The following is a 27,818-nucleotide window of genomic DNA, read 5'->3' as shown; positions in this document are numbered from 1 at the left end:
AAAAAAAAAGCCAGGCATTTATGTAACAGAACCAGGGTTGAATTATTTTTCAGAATTGGTAAAGACTTTTTTTTAATCAAAAGGAGTTTTTTGCCACTATTGATTAAACAGCCGAGGGAAGACAAAATGTGGGGAGGAGATTTGGGTAAAAATGCAGCAAGTTGAGCCAGTTTACTGATGAATTTGCCCTTCTGTATAGGCAGCCTGCTTTACTGACTCAAGTAAAAGGCAACCCATGAATCAGCACGAATTTTTGCCTGTCACAAACGTAAACTGGTATGTATGTGGGGGAGACAACTATCCTGTCCAAAATCATTGTTTGACTGCAGGTAGTATCCAAGTATTTTCCACCTGAAACGGTGGGCTGATATGGTCTATAACAAAATTTTATTGTGTTATGTAGATATAGATGATCTGTTGCCACACATCTTTTTTGAAATATTACTCATACTTTTAACATTATTAGTGTATGTATGCAATCTTTGACCAGCCCTTCCTAAATCATATGTATCTTTATATATATATATATATATATATATGTATATCTACCCCGCCCACCCGGGCAGTTTTGTGTCTCCTTCAATCTCAGGTCCTCTACCAGAGGCCTTAGCTGTTCCTAGGAGTGCGCACTTCTGGATGAAGATCTCAGATGTTGTTCCTGGTATCTGCTTGCACCATCCACCCAGCTTGGGGGTTACAGCCCCCAGTGCCCCAGTCACTACTGGCACCACTGTTGCCTTCACAACCCACATCTTCTCTAGCTCTTCCTTCAGCCCTTGGTATTTCTCGAGCTTCTTGAGTTCCTTCTTCCTGATGTTGCTATCACTCTGTATTGCTACATCTATCACTACCGCTGTCTTCCGATGTTTATTGACCAGCACTATGGCAGGCTGATTAGCCATCACCATCTTGTCAGTCTGGATCTGCAAGTCCCACAGGATCTTTGCTTGCTTGTTTTCAACCACCTTAGGAGGCGTCTTCCATCTTGACCCTGGGAGATGTTCCTGTACATTATACCATCTACCTGGTTCTGCTGTTCATTTATGCCTTACCTGCTAGCATCTTACACCCTGCTGTGATGTGCTGCACTGTCTCAGGAGCTTCTCAGGTCCTACCTGATGTGGTAGACCCCAGCCCCTGTTCTTGTGCAGCCATGATTAACTCTTCTGTGTGCTGTCTTACATTCCAGCCTTTTCCAGCTATTGATTTGCTTTCCCAATGTCAGCCACTTCTTGGTGGTACATGCTGTGCAGGGACTTGTATTCCCATGATAGCCCCTCTGGCTCCTCCTCCTTACTGGGCGTCTGTTGCCTGAGGCATCCACTTAGCAGGTCATCACTGGGGGTCATCTTTCTGATGCACTCCTGTACTTCTTGGGTAGTTCTTTCTTCACTTTCACACTTCTCTGCAGTTCAGATAGATGGCTAACTTCTCTCTGTGTTGCCATGATTTTTGCCTCTAGTCTTCTTCTTCATGGAGGGTTCTCCAGCTTCTGGCTATTGCTGTTCATCTTGTAGCCAAGCATCTGTGGGGTGACTGTTGTCACCGCATGTATGAGCTGATCGGTCTCAGTTATGGTCTTGGCAGGGATAGTTAGCAGTGCTGTGTTCACATCCTCATATATTTTTTTTCCAGATAAATGCATTCAAGAAAAGCACCATACAAGCTCAAGTCCTTTTACCATTCTATTTATCCCAGATTCATGTTGATGTGAAGTCAACAACTAGGCTGGTATGAGAAAGCATATGTGCTCAATGGTAAAAATGTAATCTTAACTTGAGGTATGAGACCCAAAACACACACACACATTAAAAAACTCATCCCATAGTTTTTGTTTCAATAATTTGTTTATAGAAACATGACAGAGTGTCTCTGTATCTCTGAACAGTGCAATCCACTACATTCTTCCATAAAGCCAAACACAAGAATTAAAATATTATCATTAATTATCAACAACAGCTCTCTAAACACTCATGAATATGTGGATTTTATATATCTTTGACATAAAAGCATGAACAGTGGGTTAGGCTTGTCAAAGTTAGCTGCTAATATCTACATCAATGTTTAAACAGATAACAGAAGAAGTGTGAGACATTCACATAAGCTACAGTATGTGGACACAGGGACATTTTTGGTAAAAGGTTTGAGATACCGTCTATTGGAGTCACTTTCAGCTCAATCCAGCACAACGATTACTAATAAATGATTAAAGGTCATTACAGGATGAGTTCTCAAAAGGCGGGGCAGTTTCTTTGTCTCAATGACTCTTAATTTTTTAAATATGTAAAAAGGGTTTGACTGATTGAAATGAAAGTGACAGAAGTTTTGTGTGTGTATGCAGGTGCAGACTTCAGATCAGTAGCTCAGTTATTAGGCAGAAAGCATTGCTCCTCATAGCAGGTACACAAAGACTACTTTCTGCTGCTCTCTAACAAGACATCAGATCTTCTGGCTGGATGGTTTGAACCCGCTGCTGCTCCTCCATGTGTTCTGTTGGTTGCAGGTTTGGGACATCAGTGTGTGTTTACTGATCAATGTCTAGCAGTCGCAGGAACGACCTGCAGACAAACAGACAGGAGGGAGAGTTTTCATATTACATGGTTCAAACACCATTTCCAAGCTCAAAATTAAGCTCCTTTCAGGCACTTCTAAGGTGCATTTCTCCAGCACCTTTCCAGTGCTTTATCCTGCATCGAAGTACTCCTCAGAGCATGAAACACAACATTAAATTTAAACATAAAGCACTGGCTGTATAAATAAAGACTGAATGCATGTTTAATGAATCTAGTCTGACTTATTCATAAAACAGAAAATATCCCTGAAACTATGTTTGACTTGTGATTATTCTCTGCTCTCACCATTTTTGGGATTTATGAATTCAGGACAGTCGTTCTACAAGACTTTCAATTCAACCTCAATCCATAAAATTTTCATTTGAACTTGAATTCCTAAGAAGGAATTGTAAACTTGACACTAAAGAAAACAATAATTTTTCAGTCCTGTGTAGTCATAACCTCTGGCATCATCTTCTAAATATAGAGAATAGATAGAATTTCTGACTCCTAGTCAATGAGCAGCAGTAGAAAAAGAGACAGGCTGTGCATTTATGTGCTAATGCAGGTGAAAATTGCCTGTGAGTGCAGTAACTCCCTGTAGGATTCTGCCTAGTAGCTTACATACAAACTCGTATACACATTGTGTTTCCCTCATATGCCACCTGTGTGCTTTGTCTAAACTGAAGTTGTTAAAGTTTAAGACACTTAATTGTCTAGCAGCGTCCATAATCACCGTCTTTAGGCCTCAAACCTTCGACCTCAACAGCTTTCTGGCTGTTTTACGTCTATTTTTTTAATAATTGTGATTTATCTTTAAATTTAGAGGACATTTTCATTGCTGTACCATGATATTAAACACACAGAACTCCTTCTTCCATTTTACCCCGTCTCTCCTGGCTAGACACTAAGAGTCCCACCACCTGTTGAACAGCGAGGTCTAGCACTATGGGAGTTTTCCATAGCATGTCAGTGTGAGCGTCTCTGTGTGACGCTGTTTACAGTTTTACAGTGAAGCAGATGGACTGAGTAAATATAACTTTAGACCTTGGTAGGATGTCAACCGGGTGATGAAATCCTAGATATTTCAGTGGGTTGGGGGAAAGAAGCTGTATATGTGTCAGCCCACAACTCTATCTACACAGATCCTCTACCTTTTCAATATTTTAATTGAAATGGGAACATTGCAAAGAAAGTAAAAATCTGATTATTTTTCTAAGCGTGAGCAGGGTTTGGTAGTCTTAATAGGCAAAAAAAGTCTCTTTCTTGTTGAAACTAGTTTCTTTTTCCTCCCTCTAGTGTTTGTTATTGGAACGTCTTATCTACTGACTCTTATAGTGCATTTCTGCTCTGTGGTATCAGCTTGGTTTGTGACCCAGCACTTCATTTTCCATTTCATTGTTTCTGCAGTGGTGTCCAACGCAACAACAATGCGAGACGAGTTTTGTGTCAAAGGTGCCTGTAAGCAGTGATTCAAAATACTTTAGAAAAGTACAGGAGAATTTGGAGAATCACTGACGGTACGAAGTCAACAAGGACAGGAGCTTTTTTTCCCTGTTGGGCATCCCAGTCATGAAGCTCCTAGTGACCACTCAGTGGTCAACAGTTTGGGTCAATGAATTGTTGGCCTGCTCGATTATCAAGGCTGATATTTAGCAAGTGGTGGATTATTGGTACATCCACTTTATTTTACTGATAATCACTAAAATTAATCTCACCAAATGTGCTGTATACAACACAGCTTGATTGGCTAGATATCACGAGTACTAGCCAATCAGCACTAAAGCCTGAGCAATACTGGCACAGTGAGTGTCACTTCCTGTTTTCCTGCAACTACTGTGTTGCTCTGTGCCATTACTCCTGCAGACAGACTGTGGATTAAATTCTTCTTCTTCTTTTTTTTTTTTTTTTTTTTTTTTTGATCGTGCAATTTTACTTTTGCCACATTTACAATTTGCACATCATAATAAATGGATATCGGTTCCAAATGTCAGTTATCAGTATTATGAACAACTAATAATCCGTATCAGACCTGAGAAAACAATATTGGTCGACCCCTAGTCAGCATCTTTTTGACGTCACATTTTGGTAACATTTTAGTATCCACCTAGCTCTCTTTAACTTTTCCATTTCAAAAAAGGACCAGCTGCCAGGTATGATCTCTTATGGAAAAAAACAAAAAAATAAAAAACAAGTAGAGTTAAGACGAGCTGAGTCGAGCTGGTACCACACAGCAGAAATGCACTATTAGAGAAAAAACACAACTGCAAACCACATTCAAGCTTTACCTTAGAGGGACTCATTTACTTAGACTCTGCTGCCTAAAATGTTTTGGACTGAATCTCAAATCCTCGTCTGTCATAGGGCACATTGGAGTTACCACCTCCTGGTTTTTGCCTTCTCTAAGTTGCTGCTCACATATATTAGTTTTTCCCTCAAAATTGCCCTTTTCAAACATGTACTAAACCCCTAATATTTTCCTGAAAAGCCAGATATTTCACCCTGATTTTATCGGACCACTGGACCATGCTGATTTATCTACTATCTTGAAGATATTGTAAACATTACACTGTGATATCCTTGACTATTTTTTACCTTAAGCATCTCCCTTAAGCATCTCTTATTTACTTACTTTGGCTTGAAATATGGACAGAATTAGTGGACATTTAAGCAGCATCAATAGACCTAGACTAAACAAGAAAAGCCAAATCATGTACATGCACTGGAAGGACATGAAGGAAAATCTCAGTCTTTACGTTTCTCAGTAAGGCATGTAATTGCCAGTGGACTGTTGCTGTAGCACCACAAAAACATTCATGAGGAAAGTTTATCAACTACTGGGCAGCAGATAGTACTCGTCTTCCAGAAAAAAATAGATATTTATTCCAGATTTCCATGAGATGTTTTGTTACAAAAATGGGCTTGAATAATGCAAGACAGTCATTTTAAATCACTTCTTCCTCCAGACATTAGAATGATTTCTGAGTTAATTCAAGCTTTCTTCCTGATCTCAGAGACCTTTGGCCACAAAACTCATCACTTCAACCTTAAGTCCAAATAAACATTAGTGATCTTTAGTGATCCTCAGACATCACATTTTAAAGAATATCACAGGATGACAGATAACCCGAAACATAACAGCTTCGGTCATGGTTGTCAAAGGTGCTGAAACTTTAATGGGGCTCTCTGGTGGGTGAACAAACATTACCTTGATCAGTGAGCATTGGCTGAGCGTTGCTTGCTTGCCTCCTTCTGCAAAGAGAACAAAAAAGAAAGAGAAAGAGAAGTGAGAAAGGCAGGAGACTTCTTGAGTTATTTGATCTTAAACATTAAAGGAATTTGGTGAGCTAATTATATAAACTATGAATACCAGATATTTGGAGTTTTCACTTCACTTCAATCAATTACACAAAGGTTTTTATGTTTGACAGACAGAAACATCACCTCTTGTCCTGGTTGAACTTGCACCGGCAGTGTCCACCTGTAAAGAGTGCATTGTTTGAGTGTGTTCATGTCTATGTATGTGTAGATAAAAGTGTGTGTGCTTTGTTCTCTTCTTACTGAGCAGGATGGTGATGCCAATGAGACAGAGGACGGCAGCTAGAATCAGGCCTCCAACACGCAGTCTGTGGTAGTCTGTAAAATTAAAATATTATTAAATCTATCATAAAAAATGCATTCAAGTAAAGTCATAGCACACTTATAGTAACACAACATCTTTTCTACATGTAAAGTTAGTTTTAAATCACATAGTTTAAATTCTGATAACCTATAAATGGTGGATGAAAGAGTAAAACAATTATTTACCAAAGGTAAATGGGTCGTCCTCTGCTGCAGAAACACAAATGAAGAGGGTCAGTCAATAGCAGGTTGATAGCAGCAGATAGATGAGGATTTACAGAAACATCCACATATCAAACAGTGACACAGTAAAGTCAACAGTACAAAGTGAGATGACCACATACAATGGCCCAGTTTGATTCTCTCGCTAATGATTGACAAACCACTATCAAATCAACACATTTCATCTTATTAGTAGAGTTACACATGATTTTGATCACAGTTTAACAAAAGGTGTATAAGGTGCTGTGCTTGTCTTGTCTATTTCAGATATATGTATATTTATTTCGTAAAAAAATCATGTTATTGTACTCACCGTCCTGTGCATCTGCAAACACCAGCGACATGACTGCAAAAGACCAGAAATGGATTAAAACAGTGAAACACAGCTCAGTGCATCTGACTATAATAGTAAAAGATCAAGAGATTTAAATATATTACATAGCTTGCTAGCCTAACCTTCATCTGTTTAGTGCATTTCTCTTTTAGTTTTTGGTAATTGTTTTGAACAAAGAATTGATGAAGTTTTAGGTTCATTATGTTATTTTGTTCTAATAAGGTCAGTTACAACAGTTTCTTCCTGTAGAAGCAGACTAAAATAGACAGTGAAAGTCAAAGTCCAGACAAAAAGAGAGACAGTATGGCCAACAGGTCCCAGGTGACATAAAACTGATAGTGTTAGTGATAGAGCTGGGTGATTACAGCAAAAATCTAAATCACAATTAATTGAACTTTTAACCTTGATTACCATTGATGTACAGTTATCCCACCCCCACACCAGTGATTCTGTTTGTGCTGTAAATATTTGTATAATTTTAAAACAAATATATAATAGGAACATGCACAGATCAACAATTTAAGGTCATCTATTGAAATCAAAACATACATCAGCTAATATGATTTTTTTTTTAATAACATTTTCCTAGAAAAGTAATATTTCTTGCCGACAAAATAAATCATTTACATACTACTGTATAAAAAGTAGAAAATAACTTTGCTGCTCACACTGCTCAGTCGTCTCTGTGTTTGAATTTAATGGGACTGGATGAGACAGTGTCATATGGCTACTACTTCTCCTTTGGGTTTCTGCCAGGCTACATGCCTTGTGCCACCTGGCTGCTTATCACATGACCAGATAGCCAGCAGAGTGTTTTTGAGGGTGTTGTGCATTAGAGGAGAGAGAATTACAAAGAAAAAAAAAATGAAATTAGTGACAGGGCAGGTATACGTTGGTTAGAGGCTCCAAATGTTGGTTTTGATTATTTTTTGATGAATTGCCCAGCACTAGTTAAGTGTTAGGTTTACATGCACAAAAACTGTCAACCAGTCTATTTATTAACATTCTTTGTCTTCAGCAATAACCTGTAAGAGTCAAACATTTCTGCTTCCTGCTTTCTGATCTACTTTTATGAAACAGGTTTTTCCTTTTCTGCAGAGTTTTACATTCCTGATGTAGGCTTGTGTCATTCCATGTGTATTTTTTAACATATCTTTTCATTTTTAAATGGCACATTTTCACAGAATGTTAAATGCACTCATTTCAGTTGTTTTACAAACATGTAGATGTTCAAGTTTTTGTCTTTCTGTTGTTTTAGACATGTAAAATAAATCTGAATGATATCATTGTTAAAAATATTTAATACAGGAAGAGTAGGCATAAAATAACTGGAATGTTCAAAACATTAAAAAAGAGGACTTTTTAATTGTTACAACAGCCACTGGGTGAGAAGACCAGTCGCCAGTAAATCACAGGGCTGGCATGAAGCCTTATCCACACATCAGTGTTCAAGGTCACTGAAAAGTCACTTTTGTAAAACTGCTTCCAGGGTGAAGATTTTTCAGAAACTCCACTTACAGGGTTTAAATGAAACCAGGGTTTTTGGCCTGCAGAGTCATACTGTGCACCGGTTTCTCCTCTGTTTGACTTCACTAGTGTGGGACTTCATCATTTTTGCTTCCATGGCAACAGTGGATAAGCCAAACTTGTGCTGATATTAACATCACTAACCGGACTTTTGACACGCTTGCATGTACAGTTTCTCTCCAACTGTTGATAAACAGAGACACCGGAATGGACTACAGAGGTCACTGCTGCTTTATACGATTTTTTCAGACACAAACCCCGCAGTAATTTTACCTGTTTTGACCCAGACTTGATTCAGTTTCAAGGAACAACTTTGAAAATATTATGTCTTTACAGCACATAACAGTAGATCAAGTTGGTTTGGTGTGTGTGTGGACATGATTATTTTTGGAATGTTTATATTTATATATACATTCTATATATTTATATATTTTTTATATATTTATATTTATATGATTTTATTTGTTTTTCTGTGGGGAATAATCTCTGCTATCAAATCCCCCCCTCAACATACATGTGGACAAGTCCTGAGACAAACAAGCAAGCATGATCACAGCTATGAGCAATTTAGAGTCACAAATCAACCTAACAAGTATGTCTATGGTCTGAGGGAGGAAGCCAGAATATGTGTAGAAAGCCCATCCATGCTCCACATTAAGCCCTGTCCCAAGGGGATTCAAACTGGAACATTCTCACTGTCAGGTGACAGCCCAAACCACTGCACACAGTGCAGCCCAAAAAATCATCAGTTCAGTGAAACAGATCAGATTTACTTTCTTTTCAGCGAAATGGCAATACTCAAAAGTCTTTAAAAAGTTTTACTTACGTGTCATTAACACCAAAGCACAGACCTTTGCCATTTTCACTGCAGATGCTTTTACCTGAGGACACAAATATACAATGATAAGACTGATGTACATTTTTAGAAATATTCACTATGCAGTAACAATTAGTTACAGAAGCATAAAATATCGATGACAGAACTCAGGGATGCACAAAAGAATGTTGCAAAAAAAGCTGATAAGCCAATATTTCAAATCCAATACAGCTGATACCAACACAGTTTATACACAGTTTATGTTATTGTAAAGAACACCAAGTGTCTCTTGTGCAAAGAGAGGCTGAGTCAAGCAGAGCTAAGAAAGGAGTGAGAATAGATAGTCTGTTAGTTGTTTAATATTTGAAGCTTCATTCAAAATGTTCAGGGCTCATAATGGGTCTCCTCAAGTGTGTGACACCCTCAACAGCCACCTATACCTGATGGTCCAGTTGTACATTTAGCTGATATTTAAGGCAGATGTGAGATTTATACTGCCGAATGTATTGGACATAAAGTTTTTATCTGCTGATACAGTAATATTGTGTATTCCTAATAGAATTATTGACTTTTGTGCAAATACAAATCTGTGTTTTTTATTTGACTTGCTCTTGTATGTTGACTGAAAACTTCAACAGCAAACTGTGGTTCACTGATCAGCTCTGTTAACAAAGCTCCTGTTGTATCAACATGAGGTAAATAACATTAGGTCAAGTCCCAATGGTGAAAATCATCAAATTATAAATAGTAATGTTTGAAAGCTGATTACTGTACACTAAACTGGCTTATCGCAGCAGCCAGAGTCAACATAGAGATGATGCAACATTTAGCTTCTCTGCATTTTCTAAGTAGCACTTAAAAGGACATAAATACACAAAAATGAAGCCATCAATTCGACCGTGCGTGCATTTGTTCTTTCGAAGCCTACAGAAAGAGACACAGAGTGGTTTCACTCACTCTTTTTGAAACTCAGAAACTTGATCTGATGTTGATCGGGGCAAAGTGCTCTAATGGAGCCTTAACAGGAGATTGAGGCTCTTGTGGTCATGCATCGCACTGTTACCATATTCAAACAGATATATCTTTATTTCTGCTTCAGCACCACCATTATGCACATCAGGAAACCTGCTGCAACCATTCAGATACAATCTGTGAGGATATGAAACAACAATCACACTTTTAAAGCTATGCCTGTCTGTAATGGGATTATAATCTTATTTGTAGTACAGAATAGAGAGTAAATGTTTTTTGAGATTTTTGAGGTGCAAAACAGTCGTTGCTCATCCCGTATTTCCTGCCAGACTCTCCTGTCAGCTGCAGATTACATCCCACACACTGACTGACTGTGTATGTCTGCTATGTTAGCTGCCATGTTGAAGCAGCAGCAGTAGAGCCAACATGTGCACTGGGAGGAGACACACCTTAAGTAACAACAGCAGTGATTTTCCACTTACTGCACTTTTCCACTCAGAGAGCTCCATAGTGAAGAGCAAACACAGCAGGGCTCAGTTCAAAATGGCATTAGCACATGGTCGTGTGTGAGTAAGAACTCGGGTAAACATATGTCAAAATGTTTCATCTGAATAAGATAACAAGTTTGGAGTTTTATTGTTTCATTCTAGAGGAGATCAGGACATACAGTTAGCATCTGATCAAATAACTGTAAGTTTAGAGGTTTTGACTTACATTCCTGAAGCTACAGAACGGCCTGTACAAAGTTTGATCTTTGTGCAGGCTTTGGTTTGTTCAAGCTTTGGCTTTCTGACAATTTAGGGAAACTGGAAACAATTTACCAACTGTAAATTGCGTAAGAATCTGTTGACACCGTTTTGACACATATAGGTTATGAATACTGATTCTCTTTCAATTAATTTCAGCTAATGTGTAAAAATGGCTTTATTCTTTATTTTATTCATAAGCTGCTGTCCAAGCGTTTCTGCTCTGCTGGTGGAAAGTGGAAAAACAGGATCTATCAATTTTTCAAGAAAAAATAAAACCCTCATTTTTTTTATTATGAAGTTGTACAGTTATGAAAAAAAAACAAAACTTGAAATTTTTGATAATATACAGTCAAAAACAACATGCATGGAGGACAATCATACCAGATGAGAGCATCATCAGATTATACTTTTTACTGGGACTGGGACCAATAAGGGACTTGATTTAGCCCATAATCATCACATTTTCATGAGCACCCTAACTTTGAATGGACACTGCTGTAAAGTAGGGACATTCAGAGGAAAACAACGCAATGATAGCATCCAGGGGATGATGTGGTCCAAACAGCGTTTTCAGGTTTGTTTCTCATAAATATATAACTTAATAAACTTGACATTTTTTAGTTCATAGAGTCAAAATTTACACTGTTCAACTGGAAAATTTGGGATATTTTATCATACATTTATGACTGTTTAAACTCCCAAATCCTGAGTTTGTTTTCTTGTATATTTACAGGTTAATAAACTCAAAAATTGAGGCTTTTACTAAAAAACTTACAGTTGTTTTTTAATGGCCTTGTACCTGTCTTATAAAACTGTTGCAATGTTTTCAAAGTTTCTGTACTTTTCTATACGGATCATTAAAACAATTCAGGTTTAATCATTTTTAAAGTATTAGGTGATGGTAAGTAGAGAGCATCTAATTATGGGAAAGTAGCCTTTATTTAAATGTGTTTTCAAGGATACACAGTAATGTCTTTAAACACCTTTTTTAAAACTTACAGATATCGTACAACTTTAAACTCCAAGGATCTGACTAACTGGAGGAGTAATAACAGATATTCCAATGAAGATTCAGGCTCACGGCATCATATTGTTTTTTTGTCTTTCTCTTCAGTATCTGTAATGGCACACATTCACCAGTGACCTTTGAGCCACAGGGATTCAAATGAATTAGTATGTTAGTAAAACAATGTGTCTCCCTCCTCTGTTGTTGGTATTTAGAGACTGATAAAAAAGAGAGAAGAGCAGGATGAGTATTTCTCCCCCGGTGCCTCTCCACAGCAACCCAGGGTGAGACGGAGGGAATGTAGAGGATGGGACACATGCCAGCAACCACTAGAGGAAGGTTTACCTCAGGAGAGAGGAGGAGGAGGAGGGCAGAAACAGGAGAGAAGGAGACAGCGGTAGAAAGGGAAACAGGAGGAAGGGACTAATGTAAGTGCAGTTAGAGAAGAGGAAGAGGAGAGGGAGAACACTGAGGGAGAGTAAATACACAGGATATGGAAAAGAATGGACAGCAGGGGAGTATAAAAGAGGCGGTGCCTCACTCATACAATTTGAAGATCAGATTATAAAACAAATGTTAGTGTAAGGTGGGGCCAGGAGCTGAGTGCTGGAGGTGTGTATTCAAACCATTGTGTTTATGGTAAGCGAACAAAAAAACCTCTTGGCAGAGTCACAAGGTATATAATATTGTTCAATGTGCTGCTTATGATATATATTGAAAATATATTGACCCTGCTCATCTTTGATGGGATTCTATAGGCCTAATCTTCAGTCGGACAGGTGGTGATGCATCACTATATGGATATTACAATATCATTTAGCAGATGCTTTTGTCCTAAGCAACATAGGGTCTTAGACAGGTAGTCAAAGCTTTGAGGACCATGCCCAACAGCCCATACTGGATACTGATTGTAACCTGACTGGGATTCAATTTTTCTGCACCAAAGACAGCAATGTAAACCATGGAGCTATGAATGTCTTCTAATATATCAATAATAGCTGGATGGTGATGACATTGTGTACAAGACTTATAATACTGCATCTTATATTGTATCATATGTATCGTGTTATATGTACTGTATCCTGAACAACCTTCTGTTTTCCATTACTACTACTTAATAACTGTTAGACTGGCCCTTTTTAATTTTTTTCTAAAATCATTAAAACCAGTTGTCATACCTGACTTAAGTTTCAGTTAACTGAATCAGAATTGTGCAGATTGAACTATCTGCTTTTATTGTCAGTTGAGGGTCATGTCCTCATTGAGTGTCATATTTTTACCTGTAAGAGGTAAAAGTTCATGAATCAGTCATTTTTAAGGACTAAATCTTAACCAGTTACTGAGAAGAAGGGTATATTAAGACAGCATCTGGATACGAAGCTGTGACAGATACAGGCTAAGCTAAATTTCAGGACATTTTGCCTAGTGGCCCCTGATGCCCGGTTAAAGAGCGCCAGGGAGGCAATGTGCGGACTGAAAGTACTTTAATCAACGATTTCCATTTGGAAATATTGGGTCTATTTGTTTTAGGAAATACCTTCTGATACCTCCTGTTTAATTTAGCTGGTAGAATTAGGTATGCATGGTATTATCAGCATAATATAAGTATCTGTAAATATCAGCTTGAAAAGAGAATTATCTGTATAAACAGATATGAATATTGACATTTGTTAATTTTCTGTTCATCCTCAAACCTTATATGTGTGATTTAAGGACTTAAGTTTTAGGTCTGAATTAAATTTAGATATCTGTATTGATATCAGTATCAGCTAACAGTAATTTGTAATTATCGGCATAAATCTATCCAGCAAAAATCCATTAATGCATCCCGAGCTGAAAAAAAAACCCCAATATATATGAAGGGTCATTCTAAGCTTCAGTTTGTAAAGTGAAAAGTTGCCAAGAACTCAAATTTACAGTCATCTGTTTACACATGCGCAGCTAAAGACAAAAGTGCAGAGATCTGAATGGAGGAAATGACTGGACTCTCCAATTGCTGACTTTTAAGGGACAATAAAAGAAAAAACTACTAGCATTTTTTAAAAGTTTTTTAAAGTCTCTTAAAGTCAATATTTCAGCTGATCAAACTACTGCAGATGTTTCAAAACTTATTTAGTTTTAGTTAAAGCCTACAAAGAACAAGAGGGAAAGCTCATACTGAGTTGCAGCACAAAGTTCTTTTACCAAAGAAAGCATGATTACAAATATAGCTGCAGCATTCCTAAAGTCTCATATCCTATAATAAGAAGTTTATCATTCCCAGAATGTAAACTCCCTGCGGAGCCACTTCTCCAGTCCTGCCTGCCTCAGGAATAAAGAGTTTTCTGTTCTGGCTCTGTCACGCTCCTCTGCCTGTCTCCGACTATCCCTCGCTTTTTGTTTTCAGCTCTTACTGCATCTCTTTCCTTCCTGTCTTTATAAGAGGTTTTTCCTAAGTTTTTGTCTCTTAATATCTCTACGTTACATCTCTCTCATTCATTCACTTCTTTCTTTCTTCCTTTCTTTGGGCTGTTTTTTTTCCACTTTTTTGAAAAGCTGAATCGCCTGTTTGTTTGAAACCAATGATTCACACTACTCCTCTCCTGCCCCTCAAACCTTTCCTTCACTACTTCTCTTTTCTGACACACTTTTGCACGTCTTTGCTCCCTCACCCGTCTCCTTGTCTTTTGTGAAGTCCTTTTTACTTACTTATCCAGAGCTCAAGCTTTCTAGGCTCTGTGCCCCGTCTCACGCTCGTACACCGTCATACTCTCAGCTCCATCCCTCTTTCTCTCTTCTCTCTTATTTAACAGGACTGTTACACAAGTAGCCGCAAAGCCTAAACGGTTATAACACTCTGTTAAGACAACAACCTACTTATGGTTAACTTTAAATGCTGACATTTAGCCTCATGGAGTTCACCATTTTTCTCTACAACTTGATCAACGTCATTCGCCAAACAGATAGCACTATTCTTTGGTCTTTAAATGAAGTAGGGATGCATGACATAATTAGCATGACATCAGTACTGGCACATATTAGCTTTAAGAGTGTGTGACTGGGATCAGCTGATATAAAAATTTCTGCCGAAATCCACAACTGATATGTCAGATATAAAAATCTGCCTATGATCAGCTGTAATGAACAAATAAGTTAGTGGACATTAATGCTGGACCAACAGACCTACTCTCGCTGAAGTCTCTCTATCTATTCATCATAATTCCTCACACTTCAAAGTTTGTTTTAAGGACTGAACTTTGTTAATTTGTTCATCTTCGAACTTTAAATTGTGTGTTTTAAAGACTTAAGTTTTAGGTCTGAACTAATTTTAAATGTTAGCATCAGTATCAACTAAAATTGATTTGTAGGCCTAAATTTTGGCATTTTGGATATTAATAAAAATCCAATATCCTGCATCCCTACTATAAAGTTAAAAACTGGTATCAGCAGACATGAAAATTTATGCAGATATTCACAACCTACATATTGACCATACATATCAGAAGTAAATAACATATATTGACCCAAAATCACAGTACAATATAAAAGTACACCATCAGATACAGGTGGTTGCCCAAGGCGCAACAAACTGAAGGAGGCCCATTGTGAGCCCTGAACATTTCTAAAAGCAGTCCAAAACTCAAAACAACAAAACTATTTACTTTCTCACTCCTGTCTCAGTTCTCAGCCTCTTTTTGCACAGTAGGCACTTGGTTCTCTTTGCACTTTGGTGTGCATATATTGTACTGAAATGAGCTTTGAGTTTTATCCGGTAAAAAATCCCAAACTGTGCATCCCTAGTTATTAGGGGTAGACCTGATAATTGGCCTGGCTGATTATTGAGGCTGATATTTGGCTGATTAACAGTACTAGCATTAATTTTACAGTTAATCAACTAGAATGGCCGTCTGAGGCTGGAGACCCACGCCTAGGCAGCGCCACCAAGGAACCCACGCTCCCACTAATTACTATGGTGTTCAAAACTTCGAAGTCCGAGACAAAACGAACGGGCATGCGGATCATCACCAAAATCTAATCGATTCTTCCCTGTCACTATCCCAATATTCCCTGAAAGTTTGGTGAAGATCCAGCTTTCTGTTCTCGTGTTATCTTGTACACATTCAAACAAAGAAACAAACACACAAAGATACAGAACCCTTTACATAACCCTGCCGATTTCATCGGCGTGGATAATTAAGTTAAACTAAAGTGTACTGCAAGGTGTGTCTTCCCTTTAGCCTTCTTTTAACTCCCCACAGTCTCGGCTGTGTCCTGTGTACAACACAGTCTGATTGACGAGATGTCACATGGATACTAGCTAGGGCTGGGGGATTATGGCAAAAATGAAAATCACGATTAATTTAACCTTTAACCTAGATTTGATTAATGAACGATTATTCCACCCCCAACCACAAACTCTGTATATCCTGTAAACATCTGTATGATTTTAGAACAAACAACTGAAAGGAACAGGCACAGATCAACAATTTCTGGTTATTCATTGAAACATCAAAACACACATCAGCTGAAAGGATTTTTTTTTCTTAAAAAGTCAAATTTTTCCAAGAAAAGCGGAAAATTGAAATAATTGACACAGCAGGTTTATGTCGGTTAGGACCCTAAATGTCGGGTTCAATTACTTTTTGATTAATTGCCCAGCTCTAGTACTAGCCAATCATGACTTAACCCTGGGTGTAAGCATATGGAATCACTTCCTGTTTATGTATTTCTATGGAATAAATTGCTTAATTTTTTGATCATGCAACTACTTTTGCAACATTAAGTAACTACATTTGTGCAAAATAAATGTATGCTAGTTCCAAATATTGGTGACCAGTTTCATGAGCAACTAATAATCAGTATCAGTATTTGCTCTGACAAAACAATATCGATCAACCTCTAACAATATATATGTATTTGCAAAAGATCAATGTTGGAACCTGAATAAGGAGTTTTGCTGTTACAGCACATAGATTTGAAAACCACAATAATACTACTGCTGAAGAAAATACACTTTACAGTTAAAAGATGGCAGTGGAAAAGGCTCTCAGTAAATCAACATTTTTGACTGTGAAACTCCTTCAGCTGAAGACAATAAACAAACTAATAAAACAGGTGTTTCCCACACACAGACTATATGCATGAGGAACATGTCAGTTTATACATAAACACACTTTGAAAAGACTTTTTACGCCATCGTTTTGACATTATTCTGCAGCGGGCATCTTGTACCCCTGCACTCTAGGATGATGGTTGCAAAATGCTGTCTCATCAGCAAAAAGTCTTGATGATGGTTGCAAAATGCTGTCTCATCAGCAAAAAGTCTTCATGAAGCTCACCAGCTATGCCTATAGAATATTGGCTGAACGGTTCAAAAGCAGAATGATGTTATTTTAGCGTCTTTATACATCAGGGCTGTACGTTAACTTTTTTTGCCCATAGCGCTGGTGCTACAGAGGTTGCCATTCTTGTAGCACAGAACAAAAACCTGTAGCACAATATATAATATGTTTTTTACATCTCTAAAACCAACATGTAACCAAAATATATGCTTAGTAAGTGAATGTCTACCAAAGTAACCAGCCAATCACAGAGAAGAGAGACGCTGATGGTTCATCTCCACATTCAGACACAAAACAAGAGCAACCTGCTGGAAGCTGACTGACTTTATAGAAGTGTTGGTGCTTTAAGGTGATTAGAGTAGTATGATTTGGAAATCAGACTTTGAGATCAGACAGAGGAGCAAATGAGCTCAGTTTGTGCTGCTATTTGCTGCTGGAATCCTTTTGTTTGTATTCATCTTTTTTTTTTTTTTTTTACTTTGGCAGGTCCAACAGACAGCTGAAGTCTTTTTTTGTGTTCATCCTATTTACTTAAACTTTAGTGTGTTCTAGAGACTGAAGTATGTTTCTGTGTTCATCCTTAAACTGTGTTTCAAGGACTGAAGTGTTAGGTCTAAACTACATTTATATTAATATACATAAATATTTATCTATTGGTATTGATATCAGCTAAATTTAATTTGTAAATATCCCCATATTGTATAAACCCCAATATTATGCATCCCCGGTCAAACTAAGAAATATAGTAAAGTTTTAGGTTCTTATGTGGGCCTTTTTTAATGGATTTCTTGCAGGCCACTTTAAAAGGACCAAGGGCTACAGTTGGCCCACAGGCCATAGTTTGGACACCCCTTACATATTAACTGATACTCAGAGTAAAGGAAAATGTTCCTAACATTAGTAGAAATTAATTAAACACTGTTAGAGTTTGGTCCATATTGTAGTATCACACTGGGGTCTGATGTTTATAGAGCTAATGTAAATGAACAGATGCCTTTTTCTCTCTAACAGTGTAATCATAACATCAGTACTATTGGAGTTCAACAATAATTAAATTAAAACTATCTCCAAGTCGCATCTTTACCCTAACAATAAACACAAAGTTTATGCTGTGTGGGGCTGTACTGACCTTCTCCTCCATGGTCCTGTCTCTCTCTCTCTCTCTCTCTCTCCCTCATACACTGCTGTCTGTCTGTCCATGTTATATCGGACCTGTATGCTAAATTCCGACGCGTATTAGCTTGTTAACCAAACAACAGCAGTGGAGAAAAAAAAATGCATCGCTTTAAACATTAATCTTTAATCAGAAGTCAGCACAGACTGAGAGCTCTGCCCTCTCACTGACAGCCAACACTGCGACCGTCAGTGCGTAATTGGAAAGGATGAGGCTAATGCAGAAGTAAGCTAGTAGGCTACACATTTTAACATCGTCTAGCCTGCATGCCTTAAAAAAAAACTTGGGATTATAGCAGCGCTCCTCTTCAACCTGTACTGCGTCTGCCCTGAGCCTGTCCCATCTGTAAGAGCTACAGCAGGCTACTCTCTCATCATTGCGGAGTGTGGCCGCTCGCTCCAGACGCACAGGATTGCGTGTGACGAGAGGGAAAAACATTCCGCTTGAGTCTAAAATGTACCAGAAATAAGAAATAAATGGACTTGGCATGAATTTCAAATCTCAAATCAAAGTGGAGTGAAGTTTTTGGGGCAACAAGTCAAATCTAAAGTCTTATCTGCGCGTCTAGCATGCACACACCTCTCTCACTTTGTCATAGCACCTGTGCGATGAGGAGTGAGAATCTCTCAGCATGGACCAATTTTCTCGTAGCATTTGCGACATATATGTCGCACTGTACAGCCCTGTACGTGCACTGCTGATCTGGTGGATACTGACAAAAAAAGGCACACACACAAACTAATACAACAAAATTAAGTAGGTGGGATGACCCCCTGCCCGTACCACAAAAATATACTCACTCCATGGGAAACATTAAGCAAACACTAGCCAGCTTTTCTTTACTGCCTCATGTCTAAATCAGGTGACAACACACGCAGACATCACACTGTCCAAAGTGACACATAAAAACACACTTAAAGCACTGACAATCCATCTGAATGCTGTTGTTAACACCCCATGAGAGGGTTAGTCAATTTGTGTCTTCTTTTTAAACATATAAAACATTGTGTATGATTAGGGATGTGGTGTTCACAGCATATCTGTGTGTCTGTTTCTATATTCTGACACACCCCACCTACTCGTCTGAACGCTGGACACCGATGTGTGAGCTTGTGTGTTTATGTTCCTGTCCACACTACAAAGACAGCTGCCTATTCTCAGTGGCATTTTTATTCCAAAATTAGATGGACTGGATTCCAGTGTGCAACACATCCTTAATGGCACACAAACACACACAAAACACTCCCACTGACACAGGAAAGCCTCCTGTGTCCTGTACTCAACACACTGAGCACAACGTGTGGAACTGCTCTGCTCTGTCTGTGATGAAGAGTTTTCTTTTATCCCAGCTGAGGCACAGACATGCTTGTTCCTCTTTACTTCAATCATGCACAGAGAAATCTGATCTCATATGACAGGACATGATGTTTGCAAGAAATGTGATGATGAATAACTGGACTTGACATTTCTGCCTGTAATATAAAAAGCAGCTGTCACTGCAGCTGTTAAACTGCTTATGGATAGCAGCATTTGACCAAAGTTAGTAAGACTAACTTTGACAGTATTAACATGTAAATCAAAAACAAGGACAGATGAGAGGAGGGATGAATTCATGGGGATGGTTCATTGGTTTGGAAAGGGAAAAAAAAGCAGAGAAAGAGAAGAAGGAAGTAGAAACAAGACACTGAGTCTGAGAACCAGAATGAGCAAAAAAGGGACAGCCTGGAGGGATGAGAGGAGGACAGGAAGGCAAGGGGGAGTGCGGTTGGGAAAGAGAGGGAATGAGAAAGAACATACAGAGACACGCGGAGGGAGTGGAGCATACTGGAGCCATGAGTCACACAAGGAAACCACAAAGCTAGCAGTGAGCAGCTAGCTAGCAACAGGCTGTTTGCTCCCCAGTCTGCAGGAGTCAATTTAAGGATGGGCTACGTTTCCCTTAATTCTTTTAAACCTTTGAAAATGAACTACTCTTATAAACGTGAATAATCTAAGGCTTTACCTTGAAATTCTGTTTCTTTATCAGACGTTAAAGGGACCAGGGATGCACGGTTTTATCCGCATGGTAATTATTTACATCTGATATTTCAACTACAGATATTAGCCTGTTTGGCTGTATACTGGCTATGTGGAAGTAAAATTGTAGATTTTAAGGCAGGAGCAATGGATCTCCTTTAGCTGAAATCTTTCTTTGTTCATTCTTGCTCCTTAAATTTTAGTGTGTTCTAAGGACTCAAGTTCGTTTCTTTATTCATTGCAAAGAACAGCTGCATACAGACAATGTGAGTTTTATTCATTTTATCTCTTTATTACATTTCTCTTCACTTATCTTGTTTGATGTCAGGCTGACAGCCCTTATCCAAAAGACACTAAATTCCATAATCCTATTTGACTGTGTTGGGTAAAACCCTAACTGTGTCTCTAAAGCATTTTGTAAATGCTGTGAAGGTCACAGTCACATCCCTGGTACAAAATCAATGTTCGTCTTCTCCTGGAGGTTTCTAAATCGGTTTGTGAGCTGCCAGAGAGATGTTCGGAAAGGTGAGGAGACAGTGTGCCTCTTCTAAAGCGCCTACTCTTTCTCTGCCACTGATTCACTCAAGCTTGTTTTCTTTTTTAAGAACTGTGGTCATGTGAGGAGAGGTGAGGACGAGCTGTTTCACCTGACAGAGGAAGGACGACTCTCTCTGTCTGTGTGCTGCCACCTTCATTCACACTCTCCCCACCTCTGTCTCTCACCCTGTAACCTCTGTCATATCTCTGCCTCTCTCTGATGTAACTTTGATGTGTGAATGTATATTCACATTTATCTGCTTTTGTCTGACATTTTCAGTCAGTGTAGCTCTATTCCTGCATGTAAATGTTGCTCTGAACAAGATGGCTCTTGTATATTGCTTGTTATTTCTGATTAGTGTCAATGTACACATGTTGTTCTGAACATGTCTTCCTGTTTGGAGTTCAACTGCTTTTGTTGTGCATGCCTGCCATACCTCCAATTTCCACATACAATGGCTACACCTCAATCCGCCAGCTAACTGTAACTGCGGGGCAATTCGCTCCCTGTCTGGTTAATCTGAAAAGTTTCACTGCCCACACTCTGATTCGGCAACAGGACGTCCCTGAAGCACCACTCTGCTCTGCTTTGTTGGAGATACACTACAGGTCTATTCTTAGCACTGGCTGCTGCCAAACTGTGCCACATAGAGCATATTGATCCAAACAGCTGGAAAAACATGCAAAGTATCTGGTCAACTTCAAAATACCACACAATGCACAGACTCCAGATATAAGTTATCCCTATAGTGACATTACGCCTTCTCCTGCAGCACACATAAAAGGTCATTATAAGGTCTTTGTGTCACAGAGCTGCTAAAGTGCTTGAGGAAGATAGCCAGGAATTTTACATGAAACCCCAGATTCCTTTGAGCAAACATATTATAATGTACTCACCCATGCCAGAAGCAATAAAATCATGGAATCATGTCAAAATGAAAGGCAAATCAACCCCAAAAAGGCAAAATAGCTGTTGACATAGTATTCCTGTGTTAATCTGAAATTTCCCTGTGATCTCTGCCCTCTTGCCTCAAGCCAATCAGGGCTGTGCTGCATTGTACAGCGCTATAGAAATGCTTCTAGAGTGCATGGTTGCTCGACTTCAAGTCTGAGCAAAACCGTGTTACTGCAGAGCGTGGTGCAGCCAGTTTATGTGGAAACTACGGGTAACTCTTCAACTGCACATATCTGAAGGTCCTACGGACTGATGCTCACCTCAAGTTTACTGACAGCAGGAGAAGTTTGTACCATTGAGTTTTCAGCTGTAATTGTGACAACAGCAGAAGAAGTTTTGCTAGCAGTACAAACAAGACATAGATTAATGTTTAAATAAAGACAGAGAAAATACAGACATTTGAAGAGACAGGACAGAGGAGCAGAATCAAATATCTGTTATGCAGTGGAGGAGTGGAGGAGGTTTACCTCAGTGGTGACATATGGTGCAACATGCTTAACAAAGGTGGAGTCGGTGACTCTAGCAGGCTTACCAAAAATGAGACTTAAAAAATAAGGGAGGACTAACTACACAGCTGGTCATCAGTTCCAATTAAACTAGATCTCACAGTCAAACAGAAACACAGATCCCTGTGCAAAGCAGACATATTGGCCAGACTCCATGTCTGACATCAGGTAATCCATCTTGCTGAGCTCTGATCTACCAGGTCTGAAAACTAACCTAGCCAATCAGTGTTGACTGAGGAGAACGAGGTGGTAGCTGGGGTTTAGCTGTACTGGAAGCGGACAGCAGTGGCTGCTGCCGATGTAGCACTTAACTTGGATGTAGCTATAAAGCTGCAGTTTAAGCAGAACTAGACCATATTTCTTTATGAACTAAAGAGCAAAGAACAGCACTAAAAGCTTTTCATGATGGAAAAGACGTTTTCGCTCTTCTACTGGCCTGCTGTGGCATCAGTCTTCAGTTGTTATAAGAGGGTTTAGATGTACTATAAGCCAATGGATCAGATGTAGCCATAGGATAGTGGCATTTTAATCAGAACTGCTCCACATTTTATTTTTTATTTTTATTTTAAAAAAAGAGCAAAGACTCCCACTGGAGGCTTTTTCTTGATGGAGATGTTTTTGCACTTCTCCTGTCCACTGTCATATACTACGGCAGCACAACAAAATCAGACAGCACATGCATATCATCTTTTCTGTCTTGTTGCTCTGACGGGTCGTCCAATCACCTTTCAAGATTTTTTTAAGTCCTGCCCTTACTAAGAACATTGTATAGGAGCTTTCCCACATGAATGTGAAATATATCTATGCAATGGATATATGAGAGGAAAAACAGATCTGTGCATGTCCAGGTGAGTTTATTCTGATTACGTTCGATGCATGCATATGAAAGTCATAATCAGATAACTTTATTTAGTATATTTGGAATCCCAAATCAATTTGATTTAAATCAGAAATGTAAACATGGTTGTTGCTTTAATTGGTATAGTAATTTTGCAAAACCCATTAAGCGTTTCTATGAAAAAAACTGCTTGATTATGAACTTTCCTTTTATATAAATGAACAGCTCAAAAGTTGCAATTGATACAAATCTGATGGGTGTTATCTATGGTAACCATTTCACTTTTTTATACCAACAAATTCTTGCAGACCACAACCCCTGTGTGTGAATACAATTATTTCCTGTATCTGTACATTTGTGCTCCTGTAAATGACCCAGTTACTTAACTCAAAAATTCCTAAAATAATCAATATTTTTAGGCCTTTGTCCCTTACTGTTCCATAATGACCTGCACCATTTGAAGTCAACTGTATCTGTCCTTGTCCCAATCTATCCTTGTGCCACATGGTAACAAACTGTTATCACTGCAGCTCTTATCAGCTGGCCTTTTCTCACACAGGTACACACACATGCTTACAGTGTGTGTTCAGTAGTCTATTATAGCATGTAAGAGTATGACGATATTGGAAAATTGCACTACAGTCTTCCTTCAAAGCCTTAGGTCTATTTTCAATAATGGATTATCATAGTTTGGCACTTATCACCTGCCTATACATGTCCACTTTGTGTTTTAATAACATTTATTCAAACGATAGGGTATCATAGAGAAAATTTTTGTATTAAACCTTCAGTGTCTAAGATCACGCTGGTCTTGATGTTACTGTGTGATATTTTTGTCATGTGATAACATGAAAGCTAAGCCATGTTGTGTCAAAAGGGTGATTTTTATGCTCTCTCTTAGGTTTTGTTTGATGTCAATACCACACAAACTGTTTCTGCCACACAAAACAGGAAATATGATCGTTTAAATTCTACTTATAAATCAATTTACACATGAGGTACCGTGTTCCAAACTGCACAGGACAGATGCTGGTAATTTCTTCATAACTTCAGCATTTTATGTTTTTGTTTCTAAATTTAAAGAAGTTTAGAAAAACATATATTTTTACAATTTGCTTATCATTCATTCAGCAAAAACATAATCCATGTAATTAAATTCATCCTGTATGATGATTAAATACTGCACAGTCCCAATATTGAGGATGACAGTGGAAAAATGGAAAAATGTCTATGTAAGTGAATTTTTCTCCAGTTTGCTTGATTTTGGCTCACTTATGTGTCTTTTACGCTTTGTTTGCACTGCTTAGGAATGCCTCACAGTCTGGAAATGCAAGGAATGCCGTATCATTCATTGTACACTACAACATGCATTATTTTAAACTTTGTCATTGTCTAGAAGAGAACAACAGCATGTATATACATATGTATTCTCTGTAAAATATTCATTTAAGACTTCTAGGACTTCTAGAGCAGTGGTTCTCAAGTGGTCTTGCCTCAGGACCCACTACAAACTCCTTCATGAGCAACTGTGACCCAAATTTCTGCAATTTGTTTTCTCAACCAGGTTTATCGAATGAAACATAGCAATATTTGGAAGGTTATGCAAAAAGTCCTAAAAATTACCATTGGACATTTTAAAAATTCTGAGCTCTCTGGAAATGTCTTTAGATTTGCAGGAAATGGCCAGAAGTTTCTGGGAAAATGCCAACTGAAAACTACCAAAAAATTAGGAGAAATTATTTTAAATTAAAAAAAATGTTTACAGGGAAAGTTCCACACATTTTTCAGGTAAATTCACAGCAAAAGTTCCTGAATAATTAAGTTAAAAATTTTCAAGACCTTTATTTATTTCCTCCTTGCTATCAAAAACAAAACTACAGAACAAAATACAAAAATAAGATTTCTTCATAGACTGTTTTTTCCCAGCACACATTTAAGACCCACTAATGTTTTTCTAAGGTTCTAGAGAAACTCGTGTATTCAAGAATTCAAAAACACTTGGATAAAAATAATATACTTTATAGTCATCAGTATGGTTTTTGGAAAAAAATGTCAACAGAAATGGCCCTTTTACAGCTCTTCCATAAAATCTCCTCAGATATAGACAATAAAAAAATCTCTCTTGGCATATTCTTAGACCTCTCAAAAGCTTTCGACACAGTTGATCATAATATCCTTATTGCTAAATTGCAGAAATACGGCTTTCATAATGTCTCATTAAAATGGCTGGTGAGCTACTTAAAGGATAGAGAACAGTTTGTATCTGTCAGTGGGGAAAACTCAAATAGAGCCAAATTACTGTACGGGGTACCTCAAGGATCTATCCTTGGCCCTCTCGTATTTCTAATATACATAAATGACCTGCTTAAAATCTGTAAAAAGGCACTACCCCTATTATTTGCTGATGACACATGTCTTATTTCTTCTCATGAAAACTTTGCCACACTGATTGGAGAAGCAAATGAGGAGCTCGCCTCTATTTCTGAGTGGTTTAAAATGAATAAACTCTCTCTAAATATAAATAAATCAAATTTCATTATATTTTGCAATAAAAATTTAAAAAATGCAAAAGACTTGGCTAAAGTACTCATAGACAATATTGAACTAACTCAAGTTCAGAATATCAAATTCTTGGGGGTCATAGTGGATGAAAAATTAACATGGAAGCGTCATATTGATTTTGTGTGCAAAAAAACAATGAAGTCCATTGGTATTTTGAGTAGAGTTTGTCACTGATAAATCACTCTTGTATTCTAACATTTTATCACAGTTTAATTTATCCATATCTTATGTATTGTAATACTGTGTGGGCAGCCACTTGTCCCACTTATTTAAAAAAGATTTTGTTAATTCAGAATTAATTTTTAAAACTTATCAGTTCTACTAAAAGATGTGACTCATCTGCTCCTCTTTTAAGAAAACACAAACTCTTATCCATTTCTAACTTGAACAAATTTCAAACCTGTGTGTTTATGTATAAATATGGACACTTGAATCAAGATCTACCAGCACTTTTCAACATTTTTTCAAGTCCACCTCAGAGATTCATTCACATTATACAAGGCATTCTAAGGACTTTGACCGTCCTTTCTGTCGGACATCCCTGAACCAATCCACATTAACATACAGAGGAGCGTCTCTTTGGAACAAACTACCGATCACTCTACAGTCAGCATCTACATTGACATCATTCAAAAAGCAATTAAAGAGCTCTTTACTGTGATGGTTTTGTGCAACAGATCTTAGATCTGACTGAATTATTTTATGTCATGTATTTGTATACTTCCTTGTTATGTTTGTTTGTTTTTGTTTTTTTATTGTTTTGTTTGTTATATCAGGGAGAGGTTTCTTGACAAGCCTTTCTGGCTTCTAACCTTCCCTGCACGATGTTTTTTAAATTATTTTGTAATTGTTCTTATCTGTTTTGTCATGTGCAAATAAATAAACTAAACTAAATAACATTTCCACGACCCACTTTTGGGTACGGACCCACCTGTTGAGAACCACTGTTCTAAGGGTCAACAAAAGTACTTTGCTTATTCCTCTTATTCCATTTAATGTATTTAAACTAGGACTAGAGTTGCAAAAATAAATGAAATGACGTTTTGAAAGAACGGTGCCGTTTAATTCTTGATTTTCTATTATTAAAATCTAAATGGAATGAAGGAGTTAATCATACCACGTAAAGGAAGACTATCCTGGCCGTTACGCACGTTGGCCTGGGGCGCGTGCCGCTGTTCCATTGTCATGACAGAGTTGGTATCCTGGAGAAATGTCAGCCGGATGACAGTATTTGCTCACTGTTACATATGGTACATTGTTCTTCGCATTTTGAAAGTTAATTGACTCACTTTGAGGAAGACATTATATGTTAAATGGCCGTTTTAGACTTTTTAGTGACAGATTGTAAAGTTAGTTAGAGAAACCGAGATTTAACAACAATTTTCCATCACAACCAAAGCTACGTGTAAGCTAGCTTAAATGCGACCGTTGAACGTTAGCAAAAATGTTTTTTTCAGTTTCCTCTAAAGATGCTCATGGGCATTTTTGGCAAACTTTTACTTCTTGTACAATTTCCTCAAATTAAGAACAACTTCAGAAGTGTTTCTTCCGTGAAATGTGAGCAAACTTCATTGTTCTACACTTACCTTTACGACGTTGTATCTATGCAGAAGAAAAAACTGAGAATTTCTCTGAAGCAGGCGGATATCTGACTCAGAAGCAGCGACTTCTCTCCACACTGTGCGCCAACACCCAGCCTTATCCACGGAGACACTCAACAGGTTGGCTTGGTTCAGGAAAAGGGGGCTGAGTTTAACGTGTTATAGCTTTGTGAAAGACTGCTGATCCTGGATCGGTTTGTACTATACAGCTGGCAGCTGTAAAGAGAATGAATGGAGGAGAGAGGGGTTCGGAGGCTGATCCAGAATCAGCGGAGAAAGCCAGGAGGAGGAGCGGGGCTTTAATGTTTGCTTGTCGGGAACGAAGATGTCGAAGTTTGACGAGGTGAGAGACTTTAGCTTGAAGTTGTTTACGTTTACAAGCAGAAAAGACAACACTAGAGGACTATTTCAAGGCGGTTTGAGTCATATTTTAGCATTATAATGTAATAGCATAACATAGACTCATATCACAATGGTCACAAGGCTGGCCTTTACTTATACAGCTATA

General features: G+C 38.1%; 1 protein-coding gene across 2 annotated transcripts; it reads right to left on the bottom strand.

Annotated features, from left to right (window-relative positions):
- Positions 1 to 1,828: 1,828 nt before the first annotated feature.
- LOC121513042 (phospholemman-like) lies at positions 1,829 to 27,431 on the bottom strand. Of its 2 annotated transcripts, none has more exons than XM_041792529.1 (8): positions 27,296 to 27,431; positions 9,083 to 9,137; positions 6,709 to 6,741; positions 6,360 to 6,383; positions 6,114 to 6,188; positions 5,997 to 6,033; positions 5,761 to 5,804; positions 1,829 to 2,558 (listed from the first exon to the last, which is right to left on the bottom strand). In XM_041792529.1, exons 2-8 carry the CDS (start codon positions 9,114 to 9,116, stop codon positions 2,539 to 2,541), a joined length of 267 nt encoding a protein of 88 aa, XP_041648463.1. In that variant the 5' UTR covers positions 9,117 to 9,137; positions 27,296 to 27,431; the 3' UTR covers positions 1,829 to 2,538. The 2 variants fall into 2 exon arrangements, with proteins under 2 accessions (XP_041648463.1, XP_041648464.1); XM_041792530.1 differs by having other exon boundaries at positions 6,360 to 6,380.
- Positions 27,432 to 27,818: the final 387 nt, after the last annotated feature.

The sequence above is a fragment of the Cheilinus undulatus genome, linkage group 8 (assembly GCF_018320785.1).
Source record: "Cheilinus undulatus linkage group 8, ASM1832078v1, whole genome shotgun sequence".
NCBI lineage: Eukaryota > Metazoa > Chordata > Actinopteri > Labriformes > Labridae > Cheilinus > Cheilinus undulatus.
The sequence above is the reverse complement of the archived record's forward strand: the minus strand, read 5'-3'. Positions and strand labels throughout refer to the sequence as shown.